The 25,308-nt window shown below is 39.2% G+C and overlaps 1 protein-coding gene across 1 annotated transcript in view; it reads right to left on the bottom strand.

Annotated features, from left to right (window-relative positions):
* The window catches only part of NAPB (NSF attachment protein beta), a 51,564-nt gene extending 26,749 nt beyond the window's left edge, over positions 1–24,815 (bottom strand). The window contains exons 1-2 of the mRNA XM_054572896.1: positions 24,641–24,815; positions 1,325–1,404 (exon numbers count right to left, since the gene is read on the bottom strand). Of these exons, the coding sequence (XP_054428871.1) occupies positions 1,325–1,404; positions 24,641–24,738 (178 nt within the window). The 5' untranslated portion in view covers positions 24,739–24,815. The remainder of the gene's footprint in view (positions 1–1,324; positions 1,405–24,640) is intronic.
* Positions 24,816–25,308: the final 493 nt, after the last annotated feature.

Here is a 25,308-nt window from a genome sequence, read left to right as displayed (position 1 = left end):
ACAGGGATCAAGGTTCAGGTAGATCCTGAAAGGCCACTGTCAAGGATTTTAGCTCTTATTTTAAATGACATAAGCTGACTTATGGAATTTCCTTAGGGTTAGAACATATGATTACCAGATAAAATAAATAAGTAGTCTTTTTTATTTATAAATAAACAAGAGCACTTTTCACCTCTGATTATAGGACCTGAACAAAACATGTGAATGCTGAGATAACACATTTTTTCACCTTTCTTTCTTTCTTTCTTTCTTTCTTTCTTTTCTTTCTTTCTTTATTTCTTTTTCTTTCTTTTCTGCAGTACATTATACTTCAGGCATAAGTGCATTTTGAAAACATACAACCTTATAAAACTTAACTTATAAAAGAATTTTAAAGCCAGATAAGACCTTTCAGATTCATCTAGTTCAACAGCATTCTCTTTATTGAAATGATATTAAAGAGTTAGCCTTAAAAGCAATGGGTAAATCAAGACATTATACACCTCAAACTTACACAATATTTTGTGTCAATTATATCTCAATAAAGCTGGGGGTGGGAAGCAAATGGGGAAACCCTGGAAAGGCCAAGGACCCCTTTCTGTAGGTCATGTAGCAGGTACAAGCTGGGGCCAGAGACCATGCCCCTGTTCTGGTTGAAGGCCACCTCCATTTCACTACCCTGAAATACCTTACCATGACAAGCCCCTTTTTCTAGGGGTGAGGATAAATTTGTTTCTCAGATCAATGATAGAGGGAGACATCCCCTATCAGACCAATAAAAACAGTAATTCTGTTGATTTTTTTTTTATGTGTAATTACACTGGGTGGAAAGCATTATTTTAAAAAATGGCAGTAAGTCTGTTGGCGTTTATATAAATAACACTCCCATTGTCATATTTCTCCAAAGAACCATAATCAGTTATCATAGAGCTGTTCTCAGAGTAAGAATAGAAGTTCTCTACTAATGTTTACGTAAAGAAAAACAAGCATTTTTATTTATCCTACTTGTTTCCATTGAGTTTTACCACAACTTTCAATCTTTATGCCAACAAATTTACTTAAGCACATTAGTAAGAAGGAAAAATTACTCTTACTGTATGAAGGGGTTTACAGAAATTAAAACAGACCCAGTCCTTATGTTTAAATTTTATGTCAGGATTTCAATTTCATTCACTAAATCAGGGTCCTTTAATCCAGTTCATGGTGGCCACACCAGTTATTCAGCGCTGACACTTGGCTTGAGGCCAAAGTCTTATTCTCTAAGGGGACAGCAGTCATATCCTCCTTCAAAATAATCTTAAAGTTACCTGCATGAAAAGCAAACAAACAAAAATTGTATACATACCACTCCAGTTTTTAGCCATCTTGAACATATTTGCAGCTCTGGTATACATTTCACAAGCCTCTTCTATTCTTGTGTTTCCTCTGAGAAAAATTTAAAAATGACATTAAGTTTTACTATAACAATCATACATGTCCCTAATCCTCAAACAATAATTTATTTAATTAGCACATATAATATTATGTGCCAGACAAGTGGTATAGTAGAATCTTAACAGCTGCTCAAAGGGGATATTCTTATTCCTGTTTTCCAGATGAGGAAACTAAAGCATACAAAAGTAAAGTAACTAGCCCAAGGTCACGTAGTAAAAGATGCCACAAAACTAAGATTCAAATACTGATCTGGCTGACCCCAGATATTTACCCTTAACCAGAGTCCTCTCCATGCATGCAAACTAAAGTTCATATCAATCTAAGAAATTAGAAGTACATGTTTCAAAGGAGATTAAAATTGGAAGGATAAAGACATCTTTACCACGTTAATATACAAGAGTTAGGCACTATACTTATTCAGACTTAAAAGTAAAAACAAAACCTGAAACCAGAGCATATAAGAAAGCACCACACTGTTCTATGTCTATATTATCTGTCAGCTGTGTGGTAAGGAACAAGCCCTTCCTCAGTTTGGAAGGGGCGGTAAGTTCCAGCCACTCACCTGGTGTGGAAATGCATTTTACAACACCCTGAGAGGAGGCAACTCCACCTCTGCTTTCAAAACACACTTCTGGGAAGTTCTTCAGCAGCTGATTCCATTAAGGAAAAGTTTTAGCTGCTTATAAATTTCTTCTTACATAAAAGCCAAAAATAGCCCTCTATAACTTCCACCAGTTTTTAAAATCAAACTTGTTTTCACTAAGCTAAGGTCCCTCTATTTAAGATGCTTCTCCATCATGTCTATCCGTATTATAAACACAGAATAACCAGACATTATACAGCACACATAATAACTGAAATTGAAGTATGCACATAAAAACTAAGTGACAGGAGAGGTCAAGGCTGAAAAGAGTGGCCACAATATGAACATGAGCAAGGGCATCACATATGCCAGGAACTCAAACAGGTTTCCAACTCCAATTTAGAGGCATGCAGCTCAGTCAATATAGTCCCATTTCAGTGGAGCTGGTAGGCCCAGGTGTGACTTATACCTTAGGCAACAGTAACTACTGTGTGATGCTAGGTTATTTCTTTAGTTCTCTGGGGCTCTGTTTTTGCATGTGTTCTGAGGACATTACCTATACCTTTGGGTTATTATGAGGATCAAAAGAAATACTTGACCAAGAGTATATACTCAATCAGGATAATCAATACAATTAGATTCACGTCTCAAAGGCATAAAATCCTTTATGGACGTTTGTACATCATGTCTAATAGGGACTTGTATCCAGAATATATAAGAAACTTGTACAACTCAATAATAAAAAGACTAATAACCCAATGAAAAAATAAGTAAAGGCTCAAAACAAAAATTCCAAGTATATATACAATTCGCCAATAACATACAAGAAGATGCTCAACATTAGCAATCATGGAAATGCAAATCAAATCCACAAACAAGGTATCACTTCATTCCCACTAGGATGCCTAGAATCAAAAGGCAGGTAATAACAAGTGATAGTAAGGATGTAGAGAAATTAGAAATGTCACATATTGCTAGTACAAATATAAAAATGGTTCAGCCACTTTGGGAAACACTTTGGTAGTTGCTCAAAAGGTTAAACACAGTTACTCTATGATCCAGCAATTCTACTACTAACTATGCAACCAAGAGAAATGAAAACAATGTCCACAAACTTGTATACAAATGTTCACAATTGCATTATTCATAATAGCCAAAAAGTGGAAACAACCCAAATGTCCATCAACTGAGACTGAATAAATAAAATGTGGTATGCACACAGAATGAAATTTTATTAGACAATAAAAAGGAATGAAGTCCTGATACATGATACAATGTCGATAAGCCTTGAAAGCATTATACAGGCCCAACACAAATAACATCTTTTTATTATAAAATTCTTCATTATATAATCATAAGCATGTAATTCTGTAACATAACAATATCACACTTAAGCAAACCATATGACATTTTAGGTGAAATGTTCAAATTAAAACTATAACCAGAGGCACTGAAATAAATAACAAACTGACAGTAGCCAGAAGGGAGGGAAGAGGAGGATAATGGGGGAAAAAAGGGGAATGGCTGTCAAGGAACATGTATGAAGGATCCATGGACAAAGCCAAAGGCGGATAGGACTGAGGGTGGGAGATGGGGCTGGCTGGGGTGGAGGAAAGTGGTGGCAGGAAAATGGAGACAACTATACTTGAACAACAATTTAAAAAAAGGGGGAAAAAACTGTAAGTTATTACACCCATATTATTACCCTACCAACCACATTCAAGGAGGCGTTACTTCTGCCAGACCCTGTACGTTAAGGGAATGAGGCTGTAATGGGATTGAAGAGCATGGGTCCCCTGAGAATCCCACAATCTTTGATTGGGGAGATGGGAAGACTAAATAGTACAGCATTTAAGATACACTGCATAACAAAAGGAAGTTAATCGCCATGCCCTCCTGAAGAGAAGAGGGCTACCACCCTGGGAGAATTGTATACATGATTTTTAGAACGTTCAGGGACTCCTGACATAGCCAGAGGAGGCAGATGCCCACCCTGGATGCCCGTGTCACTGGGAACTCTTGCCCTGACTAAAGACGGCAGCCAAAAGATGATAAAAGACATTGGGAAACTGACAAAAGTGGTGGACACTAATGTATCATAGAAAGGCCTGGATATGAGATCGCATAGGAAGTTCCAGGCCGAGCATTTAAATTAGGGTGGGCTGAAGGTTAGGAAGAGAGAGCCACCAGGTCTGCAGTGGGAGAGTTCGACTGGGAGGTCTGAAAAGTCAGTGAGTCTGCCACAAGGAAGTTGGCCAGGAAATCTGTCTGGAGAAGACAGTGGCTGAGCTGACAGAGCTGCAGGGACCTGCCTAGCCACCCAGATTCGCAAAGAGATGCTTGGAGCTGAACTGTCACTGGGAATACAGAAATGCAGACTTCTGCTTTTCTGAAAGACCGTACCTCGAATGGCATATTCTGAAACTGGCCTAGTTTGGAAAAGAGAGGAAGGACTATATGTTTTTGGGTGTTTTTAAAGGGAGTGGGACTTAACAGCAGAAATCTGCCATTATTCTAAATCTGTTATAACCTTTAAAAAAGAAACCCTTTCCTTTTTCACCAAACTCTTGCCTTGGGAGTTACACTTCTTTGCGGTGGGCAATCGAACCCCACAGCATTGGTAGGGTTCTATAACAAAGCCAGTCACAAAAGAGTTCATACTGTATGATTCCATTTATAGGAAAGGTACAAAGTAGGCAAATCCATAGAGACAAAAAACAGATTACTGGTTGCTTAGAGTGGGGCTGTTGGGGAAAAAAGGAGATATGGGGGAACAACATTTCTTTTTTGGGTTATGAATATGTTCTAAAATTGATTGTTGTGATGGTTACCTAGCTGTGAAAATGCTAAAAATGACTGATTTCTACATTTTAAAGGAATTAATTTTATGATATGTAAAATTATATATTCACATATGAAAAGCAAACAAACCTTTGGGGGCTATGTCACACAGTGAATGATAGGATGGCAACAAGCCGTACCAAAAGTGCAAGTGTCAGAACAAGCAAAGCCTTCTCTCACTCTCTCCCCTCATGTTCCTTTTCCTCTACTTCAAATCAATCTCTCTCTCTCTATATATATATATTTATGTATATAATATTTATATATAAACATATCTTTATATATTATATAGACATTTTAATATAGAGATAAATGATATAGATATATATCTATATATAATTTTTGTATCTATTATATATAATGTTATATATAATTTTTATTTATTCATTTTTAGAGAGAAGAAGAGAGGGAGAGAGGGAGGGGTAAAAAGAGAGAGACATACACATCTATTTGTTGTTCTACTTATTTATGCATTCATTGGGTGATTCCTTTATGTGCCTTGACTGGGATTAAACCCACAGCCTTGGAGTAACAGGGTGCTGCTCTAACCAACTGAGCTACCAGGCTGCGGGTGTGTGGGGGTGTGTGTGGGGGGGGGGGGGGTGTGTGTGGGTTAATTTATATTTATATTTATATTTATATTTTAAACAATTAGCTAATTTCCACAATGGAAAATTCCTAACATGAGAAAGTTTCAGTCTTAATCATGACTCCTTGAGGCTAATAAAGGCTTGCCACGTTGTTAGGTCTTGTTTTTCCACAGAATACCAGGAATCTTTAACTGCAATTATAGTGCAATCATTCTTATTAAAGGCTTCCAAATAAACTTGCTTAAATACATCTTTGTATTGTTGGTTAGGTTCCCCTTATAGGTGAGATCCAGCAACACTGAAAGGAAAAGAAATCAACAGAGACAAGAGGGAAGGAGGGAGGGGGGGCGGGGAAAAGGAAGGGAAGGGGAAAGTCAAGGAACATATAGCAAGGACTCATGGACAAAACCAAAGGGGAAGAGCTGAGGGAGGGAAGGAGGGAGGGGGCAAGGGAAAGTGGTGGGGGGGAGGCAAAGACAAATGTATTTGAAAAAATTAATTAAAATAAAATTTAAAAAAAATCTTGCTTAATTAAAATGTACTTTATCCTGCTGTTGTCAGAGATAGCATGCCTACACTATGCCTGGTTTTAGGCTGAACATTTCCACATTATGTCATTTTCACTGTTACAACTATGATGAAAGATGCTATATTAATTTTACAGAAGAGAAAATTATATCTGGATGCTAATGGTTTGCCCAAGATCATTCAGCCAAGGTCAGTGATGGAGCTGACACCCAATTTCAAGTTTAGTGATCATTATAAAAATATTAAGTGAATGTTTCTATACTCTAGACCCTCATCTCTCCTAAAACGAAAGTATTTTTTTTAAAGTACTAGAAAAACTCACTTGTCATAAATACAACTTAAGTTTAAAACAATAAAAAATGTACTTTTGAAATTATTCCAAATGCCTTCTCTTTTATACATATGAAAGTTAATTTTTATAAGTTTAAGGACAAATTTTCAAAGTTCACATTCAAATAATTCAACTGATTGTTATCCAGAGACCACTCAGTGAGGTTGAAGATCCTAGAAAACAGAAACAAGTTTCTCTGAGAATCTGCATTATAGTGTTACAATGTACACACGTAGCACTAAATTGACATTAGGAGAGCTAAACTGAACCAGGTTGACTATTTTTTGGTATTATTGTACCTTGACTTTGAAGAAGAAAACTTTTTCCACCATGAAGAAAAAAAAACGACCAGTCTGCTTAAGAACCACCAGCAGTGGCCCCACCCCCAAGCAACCCCAGCCAACCTTTCCCCTTCCATCCAATTCCTTGGGCAAGGCGGACTTCCCTCCTTTTTTTGACCATGCTTATTCAGGAATCATTCACTCAGATCAGTGTGTGCCAGAAAACAAAGTTCCTGCCCACGAGGAGATCATAATGCTAAGGAAAGAATATTAAACCTCAGGTTAGAAAAAAAATCAGGGTGCCCAAACCTGACCCCCTTGCCCACCGTGGTCCACTGAGGAAGCTTGGTCATAGCCACATGTCCCACCAGACACCAGTGAATAAGGGAGCTGTGTATTGAGTTCTTGAGTCTGTCCTGTGAGTCCCTGGCTCCTCTTCACTATGCTATCCTGTTCATTCCCACTTAGATGATTGGGGTGGGGGTATGTGAATCAGCTCAGGAAAATTGTAGCCCATTATTTCAGAGAGCTCAGGTGATATCTACATGCAGACCAGTCACTTGTCTTTTAAAAACCAATTAATCATCAAATAATTTAAAGTCCTGGTTTTTCCTTATGAAACTAAAGGAAAACTAATCTAAAATGGAGTTGGGAAGCCCTGAAAAAGGACCATCTCACCCACCTACCAATTGTTACAGCCTGAATAACCAGAAGGAAAAGGAAGAATTATTTTAACAAGGGAGAACATTAATCACTTGGAATTTCATCTCCTACTTTTAAGACAGAGGAGGAAGGTTCCACCCTGCCCCAGGAACAACACACTAACAACTACTTATGACCAATGAGAAACCACCAAAACGTAAATTTTTGTTCTTCTCAGTGACCTTTTGTTTAAAACCACCCTCCCCAATTTCCTCCTAAAACCTAATAAAAAGCAAACCTCTCTCCTTTGTTCTTCAGACTGGCCTATGGTTTTGCCATAGCTTGCTTGTCCCAAATAGCAATTCTCTGCTATTCTCAAATAAACCCAGTTTGCTTATAAAATAACTATTGTTTTGTTTCCAAAGTCAACATTACTCCCCAGAATAATAGCTATTTTGGAGCACTGTGAAACACTGGCAACTACAGTACATGCTCTTTTAAAACTGTGGGTGGGAGGTTGGAGACGTAACAGCAGAATTGATGGGCAAAAATGGCACACACATCATAAGATGTGTCCAAAAGAAAAGGTAACAATTGCTGAGGCAGTAATAAAGCCGATTCTAAAATCCTAAGATATTAGATTATAAATATCATAAAAAGTGACAATGACAATGCTGTGATGATGTGAAAGCAGAACTAGGGGCAAAATTCAGGTCTATCATCAGAATACCCTAAAGAATGTCAACCTATGTCAAAGTACTGAAAACAGGGGTCATTTTTAGTAGTGCTGAAGGCTCTCTGGGGAAAACCCACCAAGCAGGATAACTCCTTCTTCTCATTATTTATGAGCAATGTTCCTTTAGCCACTGGACTGATTCTCTGTGGAGAGGGACCAGCAGAGGGTCTGGCACACAGGCCTCAGAAGCAATGCTGATTACTCAATGTCTCAGTGGAAGAAACTATATATATGATTTCTTAGAAGGTTTCCCCATGTATCCCTCTAAACAAATAAATACAGGAAAGAAGTGAAAAATCCAAAATCTGCTTAAAATATCTCTACCATTAAAGGAAAACACTCTCTACTCACAAGGTTTCTGACACCAAATGTATGGGCTTTGCACACCAAGGAGCACTCCAATTTTCTGTGACCACCAGCTGGGTGTACTAAATTTACAATTCTGATAGTAACTATCCAGAGTTACTACAGACCCCACAGGTTAAGGGCTCAATCTCACAAGACTGTCCCCCTCCCTCCACGTTAGACACCAATCACAGTACTAGATCCCCACAGCACTCACACCTCTAAGGAGTATAAATCAGGGGCCCTACACCTGTTTTAAATTCAGTAATTTGCTAGAATAGCTCCCAGAATGCCAGGAAACACTATTTACCACTACCAGTTTATTATAAAGGATATAACTAAAAAAACCACCACATGGAAAATAAGTAAGTCTATATATATATATATATATATATATATATATATATATATATATATGATAAGGTATGGGGGAAGAGGGTTTATGGAGCTTCTATTTCCTCTCTGGGTGCACCACCTCCCAGTACCTCTACGTGTTCACCAGCCCAGAAGTTCTCTGAACCTTGTCATTAACAGTTTTTAAGGCAGTTCATTGCACAGCATGATTAATTAAATCATTGGCCATTGGTGATTAATTCAATCCCAGCCCCTTCCCATCTCTGAAGATTAGGGGTGGGACTGAAAGTTCCAACCCTGACATCACATAGCTGGTTCCTCTGACAATCAGCTCCCGACGCTGTAGCCATCCAGGGACCCACAATTATTCATAAACTCAGGTATGCTTGAATGGGACATACGACAGAAGATGCACTTCTCTCACACTTATCACAGAGGATCTTACAAAGTTTTTCTGGGTTCTGTGTCAGGAATCAGGGATGAAGAACAGATATATATCTCTTATTATATAATCATACCACAACCATATTTACTCTGTGATATATTTTACCCACCATAAGCAATTTATTTTCACCTGATACTTTATTTCTTTAATAACAGCCTATAGAAACTTGGGAGATTTCCTAGATAAATGTAACCCTTTCAAGATTATTTTATTTCTGGGTTTAATATATTTAGAAACAGTCCAACTTTTCTCACACAATGTAGGAAGCAGAGATAGTGGCAGCAGGGGAGATGCAGAAGCCCCAGGAAGATAGTTTCTGAATGCTTATTTGAAATCTTACACTAAGTGCCAGAAACCACTAGACTGAGGTCCTCTGTTTCTTTACAAACCTGTAACAAGAAGTGGACTGATAAGGATGAAGGCTCTGGATTCGGACTACCTACAAATTATTGCTGTCATTTATTAGCTGTGTACTTCTAGAAAAGAACAGGACATTTCCTTCCAAGCCTCATAGAAATCCCACCAGAGCAGCAGGCAAATGCCAAGCAGGGAGACCATGACTTTACCGACCAATATAGTCTCAGTGCTCTGGCCTGAACCCTGGGATTCAATTTTCTGGGAACTTTTCACTTTATTTTAGAGAAAAAATCATCATAGATTCTCAGACACAGGAAACAATCTGAGACATTTGAGGAATATCTGACAAAAGTATCTCTATTTAAACATAATTTCCTGAAATAAAGTTTAAGAGGACATGTATGGCAAAGAAAATTAGTTGGACTTTATTTTGGTAATAGTGCCAGTGTCTCAAATTGATATGGGGGTTCACCTTTCTTATAGAGGGGAGATATGTATAGATTGGACCTATTAATAAAACAAAACCCAGATACTTTACACAAGAAAGCTAAGAATAGTAATTATATGATTAACTCAGAAATGACTACCACACATTATATGATTTGCCAAGAGAAGGTTTTAAATTCCAAATTCTACAAAAATTCAGTAATTGAATCTCAATCTTTAAAAAATACTGGTAAGACTTGCAATACCCATAGGATAATGGCGGTTACCTAAATACAAATTTGTCCACACATTCTCCAGAACTCATACTGATAAATAAGCAGCAAACACAACCAGCCATAATCCATTCTGACAGCAAAACTAGGAAAAGATTTCATTTAAATATAATTGGAGAAATAAAAACCCAAAACTGGCAACGCCAGAGACAGTCTCAGCTGAAAGCCAGGAGGCATACCTGGACACAAGATGGTTGCATAAGGTCCTAGCAATGGCAGTTCACAGTAACCCCCAACAAGGATGGACCACACAGAGTAGGGGAACACTGAGGCCAGGTGTGAGACCAAAAAGGCCAGAGCACTAGAACTGGGGAACTAGGAGGGTGTCTTGGCCACAGGCGGCAGTCTCCAGAAGACACTACTTCTCAGAGAGGAGAAGGAAGCTCTGTGGAAACTTGGTAGTAAAAGGAAAGAAAGCACATGATGGAAATAAACTAAGAGTCTTATTGAAACAAAGATCTGAGGATCACAGAACTGAGTGTCACACCCCCTACCCACCACTCCATGGCACTATGCATTAAAGAAATCTCCCTTAACAGTACTGATAGAAGAGAACATTCAGACTAAGAAATTTGTGAGCCACCCAAACCCCTCTTCCATCACAGAAATGCATGCTATTGTAGGCCCAAGAAACTAATACACTCTAAATAGAAAAAAACAAGCAGTGTCCATACCAAGTCACTACATATACAGCAATAAAAACACTGTAATGAGAAAAATGTTCCCCCAAACCACCACAAGGCAGAGGAAAACACTCCTGTATAACTTAAATATTACTAAATAAACATTAACCAGTGTGAAACTACATCGTAAGTCAGAAATTCAAAACTTGGAATGAACCACATTGCATGTACCATGGTAGGCCACTCCAAAATATGCCACTTTGATACAAGGATTATTGTGAGCTGAAGTCGAAAGAGAATCTGCAGATGCAAAAAGAATCTCTCTCAGAACTTCCTCTATCTGACTGAAAGCAGAAACTTCTGAGACATGAGAAACTTCCATAAATCCCTTCTCCCATTCAAGATTTATGGCTGTGAAAACAATGAAAAGTTGGTACAATTGGAACCAAGATGAACCTGCACTAACAAACCTTACTCCATTTGTTTCTCAATTTGCTGCTCTTGGAAGCGAAAAACTGTGTCTTGATACTCTCTATAAATGTATTGTTCTTTAAGATGTTATAAAGCCAAAGTTCTAACCACGCTTCTGATTCATCACTGCACATGTTTAATAAACTTTTTTGTTAATATGTATTTTGTTGGTCTAATTTGCAGGGCCCCAACTGGAAAAGCTATGAGTATAGAGAAAAGAGGTTAAGTTACTCATCTCCTACATGCACACAAAAAATAAAACAATAAACTTGTTTCAAATTCTAGAAGGAAAGAAAGAAAAAGACCAAATCATCTCAGAAATTTTAGTTATGACATACTTAAAGGGAGAACAAATTCTACTGATACTAAAGAGAAAAACAAAAACAGCCAAGAAAATAAAAATTAAATAAAGGAGGACACAGGATCAGAAAAAAATAAATGATATAAAGGATAGGCAAAGCCATGCAATTGGAGTCCCTGAGAAGAGGGAAAATAATGAAACAATATTTAAAGTTACAATCTCAGAAATATTTCCAGATATGAATGAAGATCTGAATCTAAATACTGAAAGGGCCTGAAATTGGGTGCAAAATGAAGGGACCCTGAAATAGAGCATATCACCTGCAGCCCTTGGTTGGGGAAAGGGAGAGCAGGTGATAGGGCTTAAGATACTTTGGATAATTATAGCGAATCTTTCCTGAAGGGAAGTTGTGCTGCCACCCGGGTAAAAGATCTACATGACTTTCAGAACATTCAGTGCCCAGTTTGAGGTCATGTAGGAAGCTCCGGGTCAGGATTTCAAATAAGGGTGGGCAGTCATGGAAAGCACAGCCATGGGGGTAGCAGCCATGCAGTTTGAAAGGATGTAGAAGGGCCCCTCCCTGTCTACTAAGAGGTCTGGTGTGTGAGGTGCCACGCGGTTTTGGATTAAGAGCTGGAGTAAGAAAGAGGAGACCTGCTCAGAAACGTGCCTGGAGAACACAGCAGCACGGTTGATGGTGCTGGGAATTGCGAGGACCTGCCTAAACAAACACGGATTAGTGGGTGATTCCTGGAATGAGCCACAGAATTCTGCTTTTCTAAAAGAAGGTACCTCTGAGTGGTGTAATTCTGAAACTGGTCTAGTTTGGCAAAAGGAGGCAGGATTATTTGTTTTTGGGTGTTTTAAAAGTGAATGGGACTTAGCAGAAATCCGCAATCACTCTGACTCTGTATAACCTTTAAATAAATCACCCTTTTCCTTTTTCATCAAACTCTTGCACTGGGATCCACACTTCTTGGCAGCAGGGCATCAGACCCCACAGCTCTTCCAGAACAGTATAGGTAGGGTTCTGTAACAGACCTACCATATACTGGGAAAAGTGACCCAGAATAGTTTAAGAACCTCGGACTATTCCAGTTTATATTAGGTTAGCCAAAGATTCATTAAGTTTTTCATACGATGGCTTTAGCAGTGAGTGATTAGTTGTCTTTAAGTTCATTTGAAAAAATTTTGTTTGACTGTGTTGTGACAGCTGTCATATCAGCATGCACTAAAAAATAAAAACATCAGAATTGGTGAATTTTTCTGTAATCATTTTAGTATTGAAGGCTATAGAAGATATGCAACATTTAGGCATATTATACTTTATTATTTCAAAAAAGATAAAAATGCAACTGAAAAGCAAAGAAAAGATTTGTGCAGTATATGGAGAAAGTGCTGTGACTGACTGAACATGTCAAAAACGGTTTGCAAAGTTTCTTGGTACTACTGACATTTCAGCCAAATAACTCTTTGCTGTGGGGCTGTCTTATGCATTGGGAGATACTTAGCAGCACCCCGGCCCCTACCCACTAGAAGCCAATAGCAGCAGACAGCTGACATATTCAAAATATCCAAATCAATAAAGTTATCAGTGAAAATGAAATATGTGTCTTTTAAAGGACTTTTTGGCCAACCCCATAGGTAAAGGAGGCCTCTGGTCTTACCAGCAAAAAGACAAAGTCTCTTACAAAAATAAGAATATCCAGTTAATAGCAGACTACAACAGCAACATACAAAGCAAGACAACAGAGGACCATTTTTCAAGAAACTCAGGTAGATAGAGTATGACCATTTTTCAAGAAACTCAGGTAGATAGAGTATGAGCCAGATTATACAGTCAGCCAAGTCATCCATTATGTACCATGGATAGCTGTAAGAACTGAAGGATTATTTCCCTGGCTGGTGGCTCAATGGACTGAGCGCTGGCCTGCGAACCAAATGGTCACCTGTTTGATTCCCAGTCAGGGAACAAGCCTGGGGAGCAGGGGGTGTGCGAGAGGCAACCACACATTGACGTTCCTCTCCCTCTCATTCTCCCTGTCTAACAATAAATAAAATCTTTAAAAAAAAAAAACTTAAGGAATATTGCACTAACTTCCAACTAAGAGATGACTAGGAAACATCAGTAAAGACTGATAGTGGCAGTGCTGAGTATGTTTTATTAGAGATTTAAGACTAAAAAACATAAGGACATGTGCAAATGAATAACATGAAACATCTGTTTTGATAAAGTACAAATAACCATCTTCCCCTCATCCTACACTCATACCCTGGAGAAAGTACAGCCCTGGCTGGGGTGGCTCCATTGGCTGGGGCGTCATCCTGTGGACCAAAAGGTCACAGGTTTGATTACTGGTCAGGGTATATGGCCCAGTTGCAGGTTCAATCCTGGTTGGGGTGTGTATGAGAAGGTAACTGATCAATTTCTCCCCCACCCCCCAAAATGATAAAAAACAAATGTACTTGGGTGAGGATAAAAAGAAAGAAGGAAGGAGAAAATGCTCACAGATTGGCACATAGATAATGAATGTTTTTCAGAATAAACAGACAAAATACTAGATGCCTAAGTAAGGAAAAGCTAAGCATATTTCAAAAGATTCATAGTATAAAAGTAACCAGCACTGACTAGTGTGGCTCAGTTGGCTGGGCGTCAGCCTGCAAAACAAAAGGGCACAGGTTTGATTCCCAATCAGGGCACATGCCTAGGGTGCAGGTTCAGTCCTGGTTGGGGTACATACAAGAGGCAAGATCAATATTTCTCTCTTGCATCAGTGTTTCTCTCCTTCTCCTTTTGCCTCCCTTCCCCCTCTCTAAAAATAAATTATTTAATTATAAATAAAATAAAAGTAACCCACAGAACATTAATTATAAAATTTCCTACTAAGTAAAAAGCAAAGAGATCACATGAGAAATTGCAAATAAAACATAATACATAATAAATATAACAAAGTAGGAAGACATAATTTAAAACCAGTCATATACCAGTCAAACTAATAATGTAAATGGGCTGAAGATTTTTATTTGTTCACAAAATAAAAACCAACTCTGTGCTCAAACAGCAGAGCTACAACTAAAATAAAGATATTCTGAAAGGCCAAAGATAAAAAGATGGTCAAAAGTATATCAAATATATTAACCAACTTTTGTTAGATTTGTTCCAACAACCCTAAAATCTCCCAAAGGGCTTCCCTGTTGTTCACTTTACCTATTATTATTGCAGACTGGTTATACCTGATAGTTTCTTTTTCATGGGTCATCTTTCTCTATCCTGGAATGCAGCCGTTATCTAAAATGTACTCTTCTTAAGACACGGGGGCCGGGGAACCATCACGGAAACATGGGTGGCCCCTGCAGCTTCTACTCAGAGACAGAATGCATCTGTTCCATTCTCATTCCCTCAGTCAAAGACAGTCACTGAACAAGACGTGCAATGAGAAGAGGTAGTACATTCCTCCCAGAGACAGGCAGCACAGGTCAATACCAACAGGCAGAATATACAACCCTCTTACAAAATACAGTCCTAAAGCAGGTACACACAAAAAAGAAAGCAGGGACTATTACCCTGGTATTAGACAAGGTAGAATTTGGGCTCAAAAGTTTCAAATGAGATAAAGAAATCTACTTCATAATGCTAAAGATACAATCAATAATGAAATTACATTAGTTGTGAATATCTATGTGCCAAAACATAGTGGCCACCTTTATAAAGCAGAAATTACACGAGATGCAGGCAGACTTTCTGTCAAATGGTGGCATAGGCAGACACAGCTCACCTCTTTGCAAAACCACATCAAAATCCCAACTAAAATACAGAACAATCATCACGCAGAACCATTGGAAATTGAGCTGAATGGAAGTCTGACTACTACAGAATTAAAGAAAACAAATTCATCCAGACTGGTAGGAGGAGCTCAGATGCGGAATGAGCTGGTCATTCACCCACATGTGGTGGAAAAAAATTCAGGAGGGATATCTTGGGGTCAAGGAATCCCAGCACCACATCAGGCCCCCCAGCCCAGGGTTCCAGGGCCAGGAAGATAAGTCCCCATAACTTCTGGCTGCAATAAACAGCCGTGATTGAGTCAGTGGAAGAAACAACTGGAGCCCCAAGCAGTTCTTCTTAACGAACCCACACATGGACTCACCTACTCACACTCACTCCCTTTGAGCAACAGCCCCAGCATAGCAGCTTGAAAGGCACCAGAGGTACAGGGAGAAACTGAAGAGTCTGGCTAGCAGAGGCCAATGTCTCTCTTCTACACCCTTCAACCACAGAGCTGGCAAGCTGATGCCATATCTAAGACTCCATCAACCTGGCTAACACTATTTGACCCACTTTGGAGAACCCCAGAGACTCTGCCCAACCCAACTTCCAGGCCCTACCAAGCTGCTTTTCCATATGAATGGCTGGTCCTGGCTCAAGCTTAACAATTTCCTAAATCCTTTATCAAATAAGCAACAGCTGGCCTCAATGAGCCCCAGGGTGGGCACTAGCCACAGCTAGCCTAGACTCACAGCTTGGCTTCACCTGGGAAATCGCCAAGCCTAGCACAAGTAGCAGACATCTCAGATTGCTTTATAGCTCAGGCAACGTGGCCCCAGGTGGGGACTGACCTTGACTTGAACCACTCAGGGAATCCCAGGGCCAGCACACCCAGTGGACAGCTACAGACCACATTGGAGCACCACCACCCTGCCCCTGCACAGATGATTCTCCACAGAGGGCAGAGGTTGGTGGTAAAGTGGTCACAGCCAATCCTTGCAGCTGACTGGCCTAGCTAAATCCCTCCCATTCATCTGCCAACAGCAACCAAGGCTCAAGTACAAGAGGAGGGTGTACTCAGCGCACACAAAGGGCACACCTGAAGTACCCAGCTTGGGTGAAAGGGGAGGCTATGCCACTGGACCCTACCGAACACCTACTACATTAGGCCACACTACCAAGACAGAGTCAAAGAAGCTCTACCCAATACATAGAAACAAACACAGGGAGGCTGCCAGAATGAGAAGACAAACATGACCCAAATGAAAAAACAGATCAAAACTCCAGAGAACGAGCCAAACGAAATGGAAATAAGCAATCTATCAGATGTAGAGTTCAAAGCACTGGTTATAAGGATGCTCAAGGAACTTAGTGAGGACTTTAGCAGCATAAAAAAGATCCAGTCAGAAATGAAAGATATACTAACTGAAATATATCCAGTTGGGATGAACAACTGGAAATGAAGAACAATTTACTGGGAAACAACAGAATGGATGAAACCAAGATTCAAACCAATGATATAGAACATAAGGAAGCAAAAACAACCAATCAGAATAACAAGAAGAAAAAAATCCAAAAAATGAGGATAGTATAAGCATCCTCTAGGACAACCTCAAGGATTCCAACATTCACATTATAGGCGTACCAAGAGGAAATGAGAAAGAGTAAGAAACTGGAAATATATTTGAAAAAAATAATGAAAGAAAAATTCCCTAATTTGATGAAGGAAATAGACATGCAAGTCCAGGAAGCACACAGAGTCCCAAACAAGATGGATGCAAAGAGGCCTACTTCAAGACACATCATAATTAAAATGCCAAAGGTTAAAGATAAAGAGAGTATCTTAGAAGCAACAAGAAAAGTTAGTTACCTACAGAGGAGTAAGACCGTCAGTTGATTTCTCAAAAAAGACTTTCCAGGAAGAAGGATTGGCATGAAATATTCAGTCATGAAAAGCAGATACCTCCAGCCAAGATTGCTCTACCCAGCAAAGCTATCATTTATAATTGAAGGGCAGATAAAGAACTTCCAAGACAAGAAAAAAATAAAGAAGTTCATCATCACAAAACTATTATTATATGAAATGTTAGAGACTTATTTAAGAAAAAGATCAAAACTATGAACAGTAAAATGGCAAAAAAATACAAATCAACCAACAACTGAATTTAGAAAACAAATTAACCAAACAAGAAAAGCAGAGACAGAACGTGAGGGAGTTTGGTGGGGGTGGGTGAAAAGGTGAGAGGATTAAGAAGTACAAAGAGGCAGTTACAGAATAGCCATGGGGATGCAAAGTACAGTATAGGAAATGGAGTAGCCAAAGAACTTATATATATGACCAATGGACATGAACAATGGTGAGGGGACTGCCTGAGGGAATGGGGGATGCTGAGTGGCAGAGGGGCAATGGGAGAAAAAATGAGGGTAACTCTAATAGCTAATCAATAAAATATAATTTAAAAAAGAGATGCAAGACAAACTGAAATGCACTTATAAAAGGAGTCAGCAATATATCCTTTTAGTCCAAAGGAGTTCAACTGAGCAAAAAATAAACACAAACATGGAAGACGTAGACAACATAATCAATAACTAGATCTTATGTACCTCTATCAAGACATACACTCTGATAAGAGGAAACTACCTTCTTCTCAAGTGCACACGGACCATTAATGAACAAGTCTCACCTTCCTCTAGGTCTTGACAGAGCACAATTTAGGTTGCTACATGAATCTGTGACTAACAGTCTGTGGCTCCTTTTGCTCAATGTTTTTTATTCTTTATTACTAACTAAAATTAATTTTGATTTACATACTTACAAAGACAAGAGCATAGGAAAAAGAAAAACTTCAAATTCTTTTTATGAGGCATTTGTAACATCAATAGTTCAATCTGATAAAGTCTATATGCAAAAGAATTAGAAATAAAAGAATCAGAAATAAATGCAGAATCCAATAGCCCATTAAAAAAATACATTATAATCCAGAGGGTTTATTCAAGGAATGCAGGAACAGTTCAGTATGAGGAAATCTATGAATTAACATATTAATAACAAAAGAGAAAAATCACATTTATCTCTACAGATATTGAAAAGGCCTTCAAATTATAACTCTTCATTCAATCCCCAATAAAAACATCCATTAAAACAGGAATTAAAAGATGCTTCCTTACCATGAAAAATATACTTGAATCCAAGAAAGAATTGACTATTAATTTGTTAGACTTTAATGAAATACCATTCTTAAAATGTTTCATTTAAACACAGGAATGGCTAACATATGAAATTCTCTTACAAAGTTTCCTTACTGTGAACTCTATCAGTGACTGAAATAATTTTGAAGGTGCAAAAGCCTAACTGATTTTATCATCTAATCAAATAAACACAAAATGAAAGCATAAAAATAGATTATAAAGTCTCCTATAACTAGGATGATTCTGACTCTTGGTTGTATGAACACTCTTGGTTTAAATCTATTTTCTCAATACCTCAAAAATATCCGAGTTTGAACAATATCTTCATGGCCACTCTATCACCCACTGAAATAGGAAAATACTTTAAAATTTTTTAAAGTACAGTTACAGGTTTAAATGTAACTTACATATAAAAGGTAATAGTTATATATTAATAATTAACTAAATAAAATCAGGAAGTAAAGGAGAAAATTCAAGGCCATGTAAGCTATGCTAAATTAATTATTTTTGGCAGAATCAATAAATACTCTCTAAAATTAATCAGATTGTATAAGTATTCTAAAGTTATTTAGAATTATGGTGGTAATTCATCAGAAGAATTAAAAAGATTTAAAAACAGTCACTTCTAAGGAGTAATATTTAGGAGGGAATATTTGGGGACAATTTTACTTCTCAACTGAAATCTTTCTGTATTCCTTGCCTTTTTCTACCATATGTAGCTATTACATTTATAATAAACAAATATTTAAGTAAAACATAGAAGTGACATGAACTCTCCTTCATGTTGTTTCCTTTGCTTTTGAAAACTAGTCAAAAGAATTTTAAAAAATCAGCATTTGTATTAGCATTCACACATGCATTCTCTTCACCAATATTCACCAAGTGACTACTGCGTAATATGTGCTGGGTAAGCATATAGAGCAACACAGAGTGGACATTTTGGACATCTTTGGCAATTCAATAATGGAGTCACTGTCAGCTACAACAGTTATGTCAAGTGCCATGTCAAGACTGAGGTAATGAGCTGTAACAGGAATACTATTAGGAGGGGCCAGAAATACCCAAAACCTCAGGTCTGTACATTTGGATAAGGGCTCCATCTGGACGCTGATATAAGTGGGACCTCCACCCTTTGTGGGCTATACAAACTCAGAGCTCTGACCACCCAGCACTTGAGCTTAGCTACACTATGCGTCATGCTCAGAGCCCTACCAGGCTTCCACTCCAGTGGAAACATGCCATCACTGTAGCTACCTGGCTTGAGACTGATGGCCAGCTCTCTTCTTCATGCCAGACCTTGCTCAGCTCACTTCTATCACATAAGCTCCCCCTCTGTGTATAATCTGAATGTGACTCTATTGGCTTACTGTGGAGTTCTCCCCTAATTAACCTGGAATTGTGGAAAGACACAATTATGTGTGAGTGACTTCTTTCCAGGATGCTCCCTTGCTCACCACAGTGAGGTGTGCCACAGCAATAAAATAAGACAGACTCCCCAGGAACCTACATTCTAGAGCCACATACCACCGCTGGGTCACCCTACCTTTTCTAAACAAGTCTGCATCTCACAGGGCTCACAAAAATGAGAGAATAAATGGTGAACACTGCAAAAATGCAAACAGAAAAAGAAGAATCTGGTAACAGTTTATTATTTGATATACAAATTGTAACTTTACACTGTAATTTGAAAACCAAATAACTATAACTAATAGTAATATAGCTCTGTGCAACTTAACAAGCATTCTGACACCTCATTCAATCTTTACAATTCTGAAAAGTAGACTATTTACCTCTGAACATTTGAAGACTGAAAAAAATAAAAATCCCCCAAGTCCCAAGTTTTAGGTATAATTTACTTGGCCAGGGTCACCAAATTAGTAAATGAGAGAATCAGAGTTATATTTGCTACTATAGTTCATATAAAATATGTATTATATAATATGTAAAATTGCTACCCAATATATGTTATTCTATTTCTTATATTAGTACATAAGGAATAATATACTCTCTAACTGAATGTGAGCTAAGGACTTTTTTAAAAGTTCTATCTGCATTTGAATATCTATTGTAATTCAGGAAGACCTAAATTCCTCAAAAATAGTATCACAAATCCCCACCTTATTTTAGAAAAAATTAAAATCTTTGTCAAAACAAAGCTGAGTAAAGAATACTGATAATTAATGGTATACAATGATTAAGAATTCTCCAGCCCTAGCTGGTGTGGCTCATTGGATTGAATGCCAGCCTGAGAATCAAGGGGTTGCCAGTTCGATTCCCAGTGTAGAGCGCATGCCTGGGTTGCAGGCCAGGTCCCCAGTGCTGGGCACGCAAGATGCCACCACACATTGATGTTTCTCTCCCTCTCTTCCCCTCTCTAAAAATAAATAAATAAAATCTTTTAAAAAAAAAAGAATTACCCCCTATTTGCACAAATAGATTAAGAAATTATAGGCTTGTAATTATTTCAAAATAACCCAACAGGGTTATTTCATTAAATGTACTTCGACATTGCCAGATTTATGTCTCTTTTATAAGCTTTGAAATTGGGGAACATTCAAAAGCAAGAGAAGAAAGCATTTACCATCCAGAAGGTCTTCCCACTGTCATTCTTAAGTAGCCAACTCTCTTTTATGTGCACTGTGTAAACTATTCCCAACCTGGTCTCCTGGTAACAAGACTGAGAGAATAATGAGAGGTCTTAGCCACTCAAAACTAGCTTACTGTCAAACCCAGGTGATACCAAGCAGTTCATTAAGAGATCATACTAAACAATCACTAAGATTCTAAATTGGAATTTGAAATCAAGTACCAAATTCAATAGCTCACTTCTGTAAACACATGAAATGAAAACACTACCTGTTTGCTGATAGTTTTGCTACAGTATGTGAACTCATTCAGAAAAGTGAGTTTTAATTTAATTCCACAACTACAAAAACACATCACTGCTTAACTGGCAGTCAAGAGGGAACACAGAACAACACTAACAGTCTAACAGTGGTTTCCTGTGAAGGCTGAGTCTCCTTGGCATCTCTTGTCCTATGGGGGGATGTGGGGAAAGAACACTTGACATTTCTAAAACAAGCATGGGACTCGTACCTTACACCTAAAAGAATACACGACTGACTTTTTCTTGGGAACATACATGCATATTTCCATCTAATTTTACTGAATGCTACAAAAAAGAGTTAGGGAACAGTTGTAAGGACACAGTATTGCCACAAAATCATTGTGGGTGGTAGATAAACACTGAGTGAAGATGAACTCCTAATAGGTTTTAATCTGCAGTTAAGACTTGAGTCCATGATGAAAAATATCTGCACAATGTTGAGCATATTTTAATGGCTGCCACATCTGCAAAACAGCATCACCTGTTCCCTTTAAAAACTAGCTGCTCAGCTCTTAAATATACAGGATCAAATGATACTGATGATACTCACGTCACTTTGTATGTTTTGTTAATTCAGGAGTCTGACATGGAGAACTACACTATGATTTAAACAAAGGAAAACAAGTACCTGGGAAAATTCTATAGCTAAGGGAAGAAAAGTAATGTGGAATAACATGTTCCAGCCAAGAAGGATGATGATGTATGCAAATAATGCCAAATATAATGTAAGATTCTAAATATTTAAAATTAATACAGAATCTGTCTTCCTATTGTAACAGGGAGAGAAACTAGGCCTGGTTTTTTGGCTTCAAATAATTATACACTACCATTAAAACTCACAGAACTCTTGAGTATTCTTCTTCTCTAAGCTTTCCTGGAACCGAGAATTACTGAAAATAATGCAGTCCTCTATAATATAAATAATACTTATATGGTACAGAGCTCTTTCAAATATTTTATTTCATTAGAAGACCAATGATCCAGCTGCAAAGGTATTTAGGTCTAAAATATTGGCAAAATCACTTAATCTGTCTGGCTCTCTGCTTCCTTGATAAGTAGCTAGGGCTGATCAGTTTGAAGGATATGCTAATTATTTCCAACAGGTCTAAATGTTTTACGAACAAAAAGTCATTGAACTCTTACTAACTTGAGATGTACTATTATTACCCGCTGTTACAGTAGAGGAAACCGAGGGACAGAAAGCCTAAGCCACTGGCCCCAAGCACCCAAAACTAGGATAATAAACTGAACTGCTGTATCCAGTCAGACCTAGGATGGTACAAACTGAATGTGAAAGGTGAAGATGAAAGTCTCCCTACATGGCCTATCAGTGAAATATGTGATCAACAGCCAAAGAAAAAAAGAGCCACTGGTGTGGCTCAGTGGATTGAGCACCAGACTGTGCACCAAAGGGTCACTGGTTCAATTCCCAGGCAGGGCACATGCCTGGGTTGCAGGCCAGGTCCCCAGTAGGGGCTGTGCAAGATGCAACCACACATTGATGTTTCTCTCTCTCTCTCTCTCTTTCTCCCTCCCTTCCTTTCTCTAAAAATCAATCAGTCAGTCAATCAATCTTAGGAAAAAAGGATGTTTCTTTCAAAACAAAAAAGCTTTTCAAAATTCTTTTAGGATAAATGACAAGATTTGGCCTAGTTACACACACATACACATACACACACACACACACACGTACGTAATAATAATAATGCAACACTTCTTCAAAATAAAGCAATGTGCTTCCCTGAAACAGCATCAAGTGCTGTAATGCTCTTTTCTTCTGCCAATCACAACTTATCATCCAGGGAAGGACATCCTGGCTTGAAATACGCTGTGACATCAAATCATGTCCTGGCATTAGGTCCCATGACATTAAATTTTATCTAAATAAATTTTAAACATTTTCTGAATCAGAGAAAGGAGCTACTGTTGGGTATTGTCATCAAGTATTAGGCAGTGTTCCTTATGTACTGTGGTGACTTCTAAAGGGGAACAAACTTAGAAATCGTTGTATTTCAAACTAAACATCACATAAGAAATTTAGAACCCAACTGGGATAAACGCCCTCTAAAAGGTTCTTGAGGACAGGAATCCTTACCTTCATATATCTTTGTATCCCACACTGCTGTGCATTGCGTGAAACCTGCCTTTAAGCAGCTCCCGGAGATGTGTTAACAATGGTAAAGTATTATAACCAAAAGAATGAAGCTGGAAAAATAGGCAGATTACAAACTGCTTTTGTACAAAAATAAAACCCCGTCCAATAATACAACGGCTAAGTTTGGGCCACTTGTCCTTCTCAAGAAATAAATAAACATATATATATATGCTCTTGGTGTCGGCAGAGGATCTTTCATTTTCAAAAGAAAAAAAAAAATAACACGAAATTTCTGCCCCTCTAAATCCTAAACAGCTGAATCATTCACATACTCAAATACCCATAATTCTTCCAAGAACTGCCATTGCAGGCTTTGTTTTTTGGAAAGTCCGAATTTAAGACCTTTCACTGTAACAGCATGGAAGAATTACAAGAAATTAAAGTTATTCCCAAAAGACGCAGGCTTAAAAAGGAACTGCGCTATCCTTGGTGAAACAGGAGGCCCCGGCTATTCATTAATCCCTGGTGAAGGAAAAATACTATGCTATAAAACGTCTAACGAGTATTTATTAAATGTATACTTGGAGCAAAGCAAATGGGCACACGGATGCTGGGATGGGGGCACTGAGAAACATCCATTCCTCCGTGGGGCGCAGGATTCAACCGGACATTCCTTAAATGCGGGCGCCCAGGGTCCCAGGACCCGCCCCTCAGGCTTTTCCCGGCTGCTACACGCCGACCTGACAAATGCCTCCTTAGCTACCGCGGTTCAATCTTGGCGAAATGAACAAATCAGTCTCGCCGCTGCTGGTAGAGCCAACGCACACCCGGGGCTGCGGCGGTTCCGTAAGGCAGTGGGACCCCCGCGCCAACGCAGGTATAGCGCCGTGCGAAAGGGACACGGAGAGCGCGGGGGCGAGGGATAGGGGAGTAGGGACAGGTGGAGGGACTGTGGGGGCCCTAGAGAATCTCTGGAGGGTGCGTTGGGACTGTGGGCTCGGGGCTCTCCCAGGGTTTTGGAGATGGCGTTGTGGTGAGGTCTGGAGACCCTAACGGCTTTCTGAGGGGCGCGTCAGGGGAACCCGGCCGGGAATGGGACCCAGAATGGAGATCCCGTCAGGGGACGGGAGGTCTGACGCTCACCCAAACAGCCCTCGGAGGAAAGAGTGGGAGGCCTTAACTCGCTTCTCGGCCTCCGCCATTAGCTGGACTGCCTCACGCTCCTTCCCTGCGTTGTCCATGTTGCTTGACGCCGCTGCCACAGCTTCCTCAGCTAGCTGGGGCACACCTTCCACGCCTTCGCTCTTTCCTCGGCCGGCTGGGAGTGCAGGCGCCGAGCGCAAGGCCTGCCGGAATTTGTAGTCGCAGACCTACGCTGGAGGGGAGCGCAGGCGCAGCGCGCACGTTCTGACAGGATATGTAATCCCAGGCCCGGCCCAGGCAGTGGGGGCGGGATGCAGGAGGCATTGCGCACAGGTACCAATAGCGTGCAGAGCCAGGCCGGGTGCGTTCGGATCCCGTTGACAAGCAGCGCCTGAGCTGGCAGTGCGGAGCGGTGGGGCCTTGGATCGCTTTGAACTTTAATCCTTTAAATACCTGAGAAATGGAAAATGACTCCTGACTTCGGTAAGGATGACCTCAAATACTCAGCCCTACTCTACTTAGCAGGACTGACACATGGCAATGGAATGGATGAAAAAAAGGGATCAACAGAAGGAATGCTCAACCTACTGGAAAGTTCTGCAAAACGAATCTAAAGCAGCCACAGAAAATAACTTCATTAACTATATGGTGCCCATTCACCCACTCAC

The sequence above is a fragment of the Pteronotus mesoamericanus genome, unplaced genomic scaffold (genome assembly GCF_021234165.1).
Source record: "Pteronotus mesoamericanus isolate MK-2021 breed Mesoamerican mustached bat unplaced genomic scaffold, CSHL_Meso_final contig_245, whole genome shotgun sequence".
Lineage (NCBI taxonomy): Eukaryota > Metazoa > Chordata > Mammalia > Chiroptera > Mormoopidae > Pteronotus > Pteronotus mesoamericanus.
The sequence above is the reverse complement of the archived record's forward strand: the minus strand, read 5'-3'. Positions and strand labels throughout refer to the sequence as shown.